This window comes from Vollenhovia emeryi, unplaced genomic scaffold (assembly GCF_000949405.1).
Source record: "Vollenhovia emeryi isolate VEMERY1.0 unplaced genomic scaffold, V.emery_V1.0 DF939127.1, whole genome shotgun sequence".
Lineage (NCBI taxonomy): Eukaryota > Metazoa > Arthropoda > Insecta > Hymenoptera > Formicidae > Vollenhovia > Vollenhovia emeryi.
In genome coordinates, this window is record NW_011967239.1 from 1 (window position 1) to 9,830 (window position 9,830).

The following is a 9,830-nucleotide window of genomic DNA, read 5'->3' on the forward strand; positions in this document are numbered from 1 at the left end:
GCCCACTGCCCAATTCAAACGTGCGGCGAGATCGATCGATCGTTACAACTTTCTGCGCGCCTAGTAACGATCGATCGATCTCGCCGCACGTTTGAATTGGGAAGTGGGCCGGCCTAAAACAGCGATTTTTAATAATTAATAACTCGCTGACTTTTGCGAAAATTGCAAAATGGTAGAGGACTTTTCGACTTAGTCCACTCTATCCCACTCTAGTCCACTCTATCCCACAATAAGCGTTGATGCGGGTATTACATAACACCCTGTTCATATATATATGTATATACATGCATGTTTTTTCTAAAATTATATTAAAAATTGAGCAATAAAATACATAGGGTCAAATCGCATTACAAGTTAAATAAGGTCTCTAATTTAAGTTGCTGGATATTTTTATACTTTATCGATGACATGCATTTTTTTTTATGACGACGAATACAGACGAAGGTAAAGAAACAAAGACTAAATATCTTTATACTTGTATAGATCTCTTCGTAACATAACAAATATGGACTAACATGAGCAGCACATTTTCTGGCGTAATCCTTATACGTATTATATATCACTCTGCAGGGAAACGAAGATAATATCCTTGCGATTACAGTATTCGATCAGGTTGCAGCGCTCATCATGACATTAATGTAATCTCCGAAGTTGTTCCATGTATGATCCCACAGACTCGGATCGCCCTTACTGTCCCACGGAAGATTTCCAGGTAGAATTGCACTGTTGTTGAACTTCTTCAGTTCGTCCTGCAGTTTCCTGATGATCGTTGGAAACCTTTTGACGCGAACAAAAAGGCAGGGCAATGTAATCACGAGCGTTCGAACGCGAGTTAAAATAGAACAAAATTTCGCGACGGAATTCCATCGACGTCGTATTCCACTCACTGTTTAACAAGATTGTTATCTTCACAAGGATCCTGATAGATGTTGAAGAGGCACGCTTCTTCCAACGGCTTGCAACTGGGTAGACTATCATTCCGCGGCGGGCATTTGATCATCGCGTTTTCCCGCAGCATCCGAACAGCTTCCGTAGTGACACCCAATCCCACACTGGCGATGGCATGTGCCGCCGTGCTGTCGATCACGCCGTCCACGTCGTAGACCCACTCCCTACCGGATGGACCGTACCATCCGTCCCACGTTCCTTTATAAGTAGATCCTAGACGGAAAACTGAATTGAATTGACTATTTATCATATACATACATTTATCATATTTTTCCACAGGTATATCGTGTTCTGTCTTAAATATACATCAAGAATGAGAAGAGGAGAGACAAGAGATACACTCCCCGCGGTTTCCAAACCTACAATAGCTCGTTGCGGAACAGAATATACTTTTGGTGGCTAGAAACTTTCTTAGGCCTGTTCTACAATACGTCGTATGTCGCTGTCGGATGTCAGAACGTAGCCGATGGTCCAATGGCAAGATTTCTCTTCAATTTCTTTGCTACGCCCTGACGTATGACGTATCGTAGAACGGGTCTTACCCTGGATGAGCTTCCAGTCGCCGACCGTAATGGCAGACACGCCATAAATATCATCAATGTTGTGGAGAATGCTCGTGCGCGGTGATTCGGTATCTTCGCTGAGCGCATACCACATGTTCATGCCGTCGATAGTTAAGTTTGCCGGATCACCGCCGGCGGCCGCTATAAGCGTCGGTAGCCAATCAGTAATATGTAACATCTGCCTGCTTACTCGGCCAGGTCGCACCAGTTTGGGTGACCATATTAATCCTGCACCTCTGATGCCGCCTGCGATAATATATTTGAAAAGATTGTTCGTTAACGGACGTCGTAAATTAAAGGCAGCTTCTAAAGTCGTGATTTTTAAAATTAAACCTCCATAACATAGTTAATTCGTCCAATAAAGTCTTAATTAATTCGGGTTCTTAAAAATACAGATGCACCAATTACGAATACAAAAAGCATATGATTGAGAAAAATTCGAAAGATATTTTCTTGCCGAGCAGATGCTCGTTAATCGAGACGTCTTAATTGCAATTAAAAAAAGTTTGCACAACCGTCTAATTTAATTGATCGATAGTCGAATAAAGTCACCTTCCCAAAGAGTATTTTTGACCCCTCTCAGTGGCCAATTAGACGCTGCATTCAAATTAAATCCAGCAGCAGGCCCACCGTTGTCTGTCGAGAAGATGATTATACTATCTCGCAGCATGTCTTTCTTCCGCAGAGCTTCAACTACTTGGCCTACCGATTGATCTAGCTTACTCAGCATACCTAGCAGTATTCCAAGATTATCAGTCCGCTTACGCTATTAGTATATAATATATTTCAGTCCCATTCCTTAAGAATCTATACTTAATATAATGATATTTTCTCTCTAAGCGAAGATCTATGTTATATTACATTTCTATCTGCGTTCGAGTCACTCGTTGGTTACCTGCGAAACGCCTTCGATTGTAATCGAAGATATTATTGAACTTAGCGACCTCCTCATCCGGCGCCGGAAGCGGATTATAAGGATTACCGGAGTGCACGGCTGCGTGGGCCAGATATAGGAACATCGGTCGACTGGAATTGTGCTCGTCGATCAATCTCACCGCCTCCTTCGTGAAAATGTCCGTGGAATATTGGCCGTGCAGATCCCATGCCGGTTCCATGCCCCGTCTCATGTCCAAGCCCCAATAAGGCTGCATTTTTATCGCGTTATCGCATTCAAATAACAAAGACCCTGTTTACTCGTGTAATCGCTCACGTTTTCAACGGCCGTGTGATCGAAATAATCGTGATGACCCGTCCAGAAGCCGGTATGGGTGTCGAATCCCCTGTAAGTCGGGGTGTACTCCTTCTTGTAAAATCCTAGGTGCCATTTGCCGACGATGTGCGTGCTGTATCCAAGCTCGCGCAAATGTTCCGGCAAGAGTTTCTCGTGGAGTGGCAATCCTCTCGGCTCCGCACCTTTGAGAACCTGAATTATTCAACAAGTCCGCGCGTTGTACTAGAAATTCCTGCGTCAACAATAATGTGCCGCTTCACGGCCAACTCAATTAAAATCTTGTCAGTCGCATTAATATTCATGGGCGGCAGGGGACGCGTAATCTAAAAAGATTGTCTCTCAAATGTTCACCACATTTTTAGGGAGTTAAAGAAGCTCTAATCTTTGCCGAAATTATCTTAAAGTACAAATTAGAAAGTTGTAACGGAGCATCATTCAGCCGGCGTCGTTAATTTGCACGATAATGAAAGGGATGCATTGAGCTGACCGTCCGTGCGGTCCTTTGTCGGCTTTGTAAGTGAATACGCGCGTATGGCGTTGAAAACGTGTATGCAAATAAAGTAGTAACGTCTATCTCTCGGTGTGATAATTTCCAATTGAACTATCCAGGTCAACGAGGCAAAAGTGCAAGCGCACAATATTCCCTTTTGTGCTCCGTGCTGCAAACAGAACAACAACGTTTCCGCCAACTGATAGCTCTCAATCGCGTTTATTCACTGACAGGTGCAGCCGCGGTTAAAAGCAACTGATAATACCAGCGAACTATCGTGATTTTAATAAGCAAATTTATTTCGTAAGATTGAAAGAAAGGGACAAATTTAGGCTCAAAGCGAGTAAGTTCCATCGTATTGTAGAGCTCACTGCCTATTGTTCTCATTTGTGCTCGATTATCTTATCTGTTTTCAATATTACGTGTTTTACACTCTTGATAAATAACGACGCAAGAAATGTTGCGAAAGCGTCACTTACGCCGTGCTGCATTCCAGTGTGAATAGGATATTTGCCGGTCATCAGAGCGCTTCTGGACGGTGTGCAAATCGGAGTGACATAATATCTATCGAGGAGCAGCCCGGAGTACGCCAGCGCGTCGATATTCGGCGTTGGGATCTGACCGGAACCGTGAAAGCCGACGTCATTCCATCCCTAATGAAAATGAGACTAAATCTAAACGTTAACTTGAGATATCATTTATATCCTTAATTTAGCAGTTTCCCTTGTTGCGATTTGTCTAGATATTTAACGCACAATAACTGTCTTACGTCTTAAGAGTACGAGACAGCCATTCTGCTCAGGCCTGCCCTAAGATTTCTCTATTTAGTCTTTACCTATTGTAGGCGTTTAACATCTCTCGCCTTTCTTTACGCCTTTCCAGTCGGCACATAAATGAGGACTAGACAGAAGTTGTCTGACAGAGTCTTCATACGTTGTGTACTAACAACCCGTTATTTTCGAGGCGTCCGGTCTTTTGGACCAGGTGTAACTTATCGCAAACCTTGAAAGACAACTTGCCAAATCGTCCGCCAGAATAAAGACAATATTCGGCTGCTTCGTCGAAGTCGCGCGGACCGTGAGCGCGAACAATAGGACCAGGGACGACGTCCACTGCACGAATCCCGGTGGACGACGCATCGTTCCCGCTCCCCCTTGGACCAGAGCGCGTCGCGTTCCTCGTGGAACCGGTTCGCGATTCCTCCTCGAGAAGGCAAAGTGAACCTTCAGGCGCGTGTGCGGCGACCGGCTGCACGAAACTATCTTCTCCGCTCGCGGCTCTCTTCCGAGCCGTCTTTTCCCGGATGAGAGTAGTGGGGAACCTCCCACCTTGAGGAGTGATCTTCGCTCATCTCTCGTCGTTCGCCACGGTCTCTCCTCGCCGTTTAGCCGATCATCAATTCGCTCGTGCCGCGCGCTAAGTGGTCGTGTTACGTTATGTCTGCAAATTAAAACTACCCGGTACCGCACGATATGCCGTGTTTCGCATTGTTTGTGGATTCGGCGGTCGGCTTGTCTCCGATTACACGTCGAGATACGTGACCGCGAGTTTTTCGAACCGAACTCGTCAACTGATCGAACTCGCCAATTCAATTCCCTCCCGTTCGCGTAATTTGTTGTTTGCAACATAATGAAATAATTAAATTTAGAACGTCTTACTTTAAATATCTACTATATATTGTTTTAATGAAACAAATTTCAACCAAATAAATAGGAATACTAAATCCAAAGAAACCTTTCTCTCTGTACATAGCAGAACTGTTGCACAACGTTTCCATTTATTTTGGCAAGATATTATCGCAGTGTCCGCAATTCAGGAATCGTTAATATTTAGACACATAGCAATTTCCACCGAAATGTCACGCCGTATTATTTTCTTTTATCGAATATTGTTGAAAGTGTGAAAGCACGCGTGAATCGCGTTTGTTATCACGCGATCACTGTGAGAAATAATAGACCAAATACATTAGCGTGAAAAATAAGAAATGGCCGATACATATAAATAGAGAACATCCAGCTTTATTCTTGTAAGAGAAAAAAAAGAAATTCTAACGCAAAATCACTTAATTTAAAAAAATGTATTACTTTAAAATTCTAATTTTGTAGAAATGTAAAAATAATTAAAATTATTAAGTAACGATAAGTATGATTCAAAACACTTTGCGGTTCCAGATAAATTTACAAAAATTAAGTGGTCATAGAATACAAACAATTTTTTCTAATTCTAACGAAAAAGCAGAGAGAGCCATTGAAATTAAATAAATTCGTGTGCAACAATGAAAAAAAAGCTTTACCGAGATAAAGTATATAAAATAATATTAAATAAAGCACATGAAACTAAAATGAAATGACTCGCAAAAGAGCATGCGGATTATATTGTTGTGCAATGAATACAGACTTAAACAGTGCGTAACGAGCGAAGTCAAATATCTTTCAGTCTGTTCCGTCGCATTAAACTCTATTGTCGTCGGTTAACCCGTTTATTACACCGTAACACCGACATATTCGTTTATCATATTATATCATGTACGGTGAAGAAGAATGACGTGACTGCAGCTATTACTCCTTTCGACATTAGTAGTAATAATTTGTCAAATTCAATGCCGTGTTATCTTTCTAGCCAAATGGAGAGAGCGTAGAAACGCATTACGAAAGTAAAAATGTGGCACGCGCTTATCTAAACGTGATCCATCGATTACGCGGGTAAATATAAAAGAAATTTATCCGCGCGGAAAGCAATATTGTAAAGGCAGGTCGATCACTTCTCATCGGAACATCGACGATCGCGCGGTGAAATTTTTAAAGAATGTCGAACGTATCTCTTTGCATTTTCCTCTCGCTATTAATCGTAAATGTATCTTCTCCCAGTCTTATTAAAAACGGTACATCGGACAAAGAAAAGCTTACCTACCTAAACGTAGTCGGTGCAGTGGTGAGTTGAAAGAAATTTTCGGGAAAATGTGTCTAAACTTAAGTGTCCAATTTTAGAAACAATTCTATTCGTACACATATATTATGCGCATGTATAATAACGAATTACATCACAGTGGTATTATTGTAAATTCGACAAAGCCATTTCAATTTTTGTAAATGCACAAAAGCAAACGTTTAAAAATGTTCTATATAATCCAATTTCTCTCTTATAGTGAAATCATATCATGTTAATTTCGTAGACAAAAATTCTAGATCAATGTCGACCGATAGAACCCGAATTAACCTTAGTGCTTGGCGGAGATTATAATGAAGTTCTTAGACAAGCTTTTTTCGCTTGGGTGCCGGTAGCTTTAATAGGGGAAACGAGTCCTCGATTTAACGCCCTCGAAAAGTTCGCCCTGACGAGATATTCCTACTATTTGTATGTGAGCTCCGAGTTCATTCCTTTCATTCGGAAGTCGCACCGCTTCGTGTTAGTGGTGTCCTCTCAGCCGATCCTACGATCTATTTTGCAGGTGAAAAATAGTATACAGACCATTTGAAACGATAGCTAAACGATTGCACTGTTTTCAAATTAAAACCGTAAGAGATTCTTTATCGAAACGCTACAAAGTTTGTAGTTGCGTTAGTTCCATTAAAATCTCTGACTAATTTAGATTTTCTCATCAAAAGTAGAATTTTCTTTAAGAACAATTTGACTGATTTTTTAATAATAATATTAGCCTCGTTACAAGTACGTGCAAATAACAATTTCGTCGTCGTTGCTGTACAGAGAATAAAGGACTCACCGTGGGCGAACTCGGATGGATTTTATATAATAATCGATAAAGAATCTGAGACTCGAGGCTGCATAAACGCTCGTTCGTTTCTCTGGGCAGCTTGGGAATACGATTTGCTCTCCGTCATATTTTCTTGCATCGATCCAGACGATGGGATCGTCTATTACACATATAATCCGTTTTCAAATAATACGCCAGCCGGTTGGCACGAAGTAGATCGTGCCACAGGACGGCACGGCCATCCTTGGATAATATTGAGGAAAAAATACGAAAACGGTATCTTCTTTCCGTCTAACGAAGCACGTTATAAAGGAATTAAGTTTTGAGTGTCCCCTAATATAAAAGGAAGTTTTTCACCTTTCGCTTACTTTATTATTATATATTACATAAATTATAGAAGAGCTCTTTGAAATGTTATGTTGGCTTAAAATATATTATTAATTATGTACTAACGAATTTGTACTGGTTTTTTTTAGACAAAGACAAGCTATGCACAAATCTCGATTTCGATAAAGCAACCACTTTGCAAGGCTACGAGATCCGATTGAACGCCGTCGAGATGGAGCCATTTATAAAAGTCAATATGAGCGCGAAGGGTCTGGAAATATTTCGTGGAGATAACAGCGAGATCATCAAGATACTCTTTCTCAAACTGGGAGCGTTTCTTGACATTGATCTTCACACTGGCAGTATCTATGACCTCGGCGGCATAGGCCCGAATGGTACTCTGGTGGGTTTGATGGCTCCTCTGAGCGACGGAAGAATAGACCTTGGCATGAACACGAGACCCTTGCTCGTATTGTGGAAGGTCAAGTAAGTGCGAAACGGATAGTAATAAATTATAATTACATCACCTTCTTAAAGATACATAAGTCTCTTACGTAATAAATATCGCGTCAGATCGTAAAAAGAATAAAAGATTGGTATGAAATAATATTTAGCGAATAACATTTACTTTTTAGATACTTATATCCCCATATAAGATCGGGCCTCTGTGTAATAGCGCAACCGAACCGGGAGATCTCGCAGTTCAACAAGCTGATGAAATTCATGTCGCCGGAAGTGATGGTGGGAATAGCCGCAATATGTCTGCTGGCTTACATAGTGTTTGTAAAGAGCCAGGGATACGTGAAGGCCGATTTACAGGTGATAAGACTTATAGTCTGCGTAGGAATTCTACATCCACCCAAAATTAGCTCCGCCCGAATCTTTATATGCATGGTACTGGTTCTGTTCCTCAACATAAACGCTCTATTCCAAAGCCACCTTTCGGCCTTACTCACCGTGCCGGTTTATCACCGCAACATCGACAGCATAGAAGATCTCAAGGTAACGGTAAATCTTTATTTCACCGCATACTTTTCGCATGCACGATCACAAAAGTAGACATTTTTATAACTTCTTTTTATCCATGTTATGTTTGAACAAAGTGAACTAGAACAAAACGGTCATTTCTTCATTAAGGAAAATCAACTTCAAGCTTTTCTCTTCCACGTGGCGAGGTGAACTTCTGCAAAAAGATAATCGACTAGCTTTTTAAAGCCAATTAGTGGTATTAATTTCGGTTTTATTTTGTCATAATTTGGATCTAAGCTATTCGACGGACATGACAAATCCCACTCGTAATCTAACACAAACTATCTTCGTCTCAAAATAAAATCGCTGACGCTTATTAGCGGCGTCACGAATCCATAATATACATATGTCGATTATTTTGGCTGTCCTTTACAGAAATCCGGTTACACTCTATACGGATCGAGCCAGTTGAAAAAGTTGATAAACGATCCCGTATTGCAATCGCGCTACATATCGGTCACGTACGAAGAGTGCAAAGAATTCGTGGAGAATTCGACAACCGCTGCGTGCCTGGGGGACTGCTACCACTTATACTACAGGATCAAGGGTCAAGACCTCATTAGATCGAAGACACTGATCGAGTTGACACAATCGTATGTCGCTCGCGAAGATTGGCCACTGTACCAGCGGGTGGACGATATTATTCAACAGATGACGCAGGCCGGTTTGATCGTTAAATCGCGGTCTGACTTTCTTGAGGAAATAAGACGCGAGAGAGCCCGGAACAGTGCGAAGAAAAAAGGCTTCAAAGTGATGATGCTGAGGCGGCTTGCGTTCAGCTTCTATTTCCTCATAGCGGGATACACTTGCGCTACTATAGTCTTCATATGGGAATTAGTAATTGGTCGATCCACTCCCAGATCTGAGAAACAAATGAGAAAGAAAAAGAGAATCAGAAGGAAAGCTGAAATAAACGATAGGATTCCGAACATATTAGGAATTAAGAAATGAATTTTGCGTAGGATTTACTTGAAGTCTTTCTTTGATAGACTGATTCGTGCGAAAAAATATAATGAAACACTGCGTAAAGTATATTCATGTCACACAGAATGTTTAGTTACTATTATTTATATATGTGTTACACTGCACTGCTATTTTCTGCTATTATTGTAGGGACATTCACGCTTGTAATCGTGCAAACTTCTTGCGGATGAGTACAGTACCGGGAAATGTTATCGTTCTTATACATGCATCGAAATCACCCGATTATCATCTCCCTTGGGGTATTATATTTTATTTACTATTTGACACGAGCGATACCCAGTACAGTGCGCAAGTTTTTGAAAACGACAAATGACGAATTTATAATATGTATAAATGATAATGAAATACCCAAATTAGTTTTCACGATATTATAACATTTATTAGAGCATAATAGAGTATGCCGCTTGGTGGAGGGTACACCGAAAGGTCCACCCTAAATACTGAATGCCCGTTTTCCACAATAGGGTGCCCAAGAATAAAGATATAGGGGAACCCGGGGCATAACGGGAACGCTAAGGTTAAAATTAATTTTAAACAAAATGAAAA

At 41.1% G+C, this 9,830-nt stretch overlaps 2 protein-coding genes across 2 annotated transcripts; one reads left to right on the forward strand and one right to left on the reverse strand.

Annotated features, from left to right (window-relative positions):
- Window positions 1–464: 464 nt before the first annotated feature.
- Window positions 465–4,499, reverse strand: LOC105568724 (arylsulfatase B-like). Its single transcript, XM_012024592.1, has 8 exons — window positions 4,252–4,499; window positions 3,712–3,885; window positions 2,722–2,934; window positions 2,407–2,656; window positions 2,064–2,243; window positions 1,491–1,757; window positions 888–1,161; window positions 465–777 (listed from the first exon to the last, which is right to left on the reverse strand). Exons 1-8 carry the CDS (start codon window positions 4,369–4,371, stop codon window positions 609–611), a joined length of 1,647 nt encoding a protein of 548 aa, XP_011879982.1. The 5' UTR covers window positions 4,372–4,499; the 3' UTR covers window positions 465–608.
- A 1,538-nt stretch (window positions 4,500–6,037) lies between these two features.
- Window positions 6,038–9,476, forward strand: LOC105568914. The gene is made up of 6 exons (XM_012024990.1): window positions 6,038–6,163; window positions 6,405–6,680; window positions 6,938–7,220; window positions 7,421–7,757; window positions 7,907–8,273; window positions 8,676–9,476. The coding sequence occupies exons 1-6, from the start codon at window positions 6,038–6,040 to the stop codon at window positions 9,249–9,251; spliced, it is 1,965 nt and encodes a 654-aa protein (XP_011880380.1). The 3' UTR covers window positions 9,252–9,476.
- The last annotated feature ends 354 nt before the right edge of the window (window positions 9,477–9,830 follow it).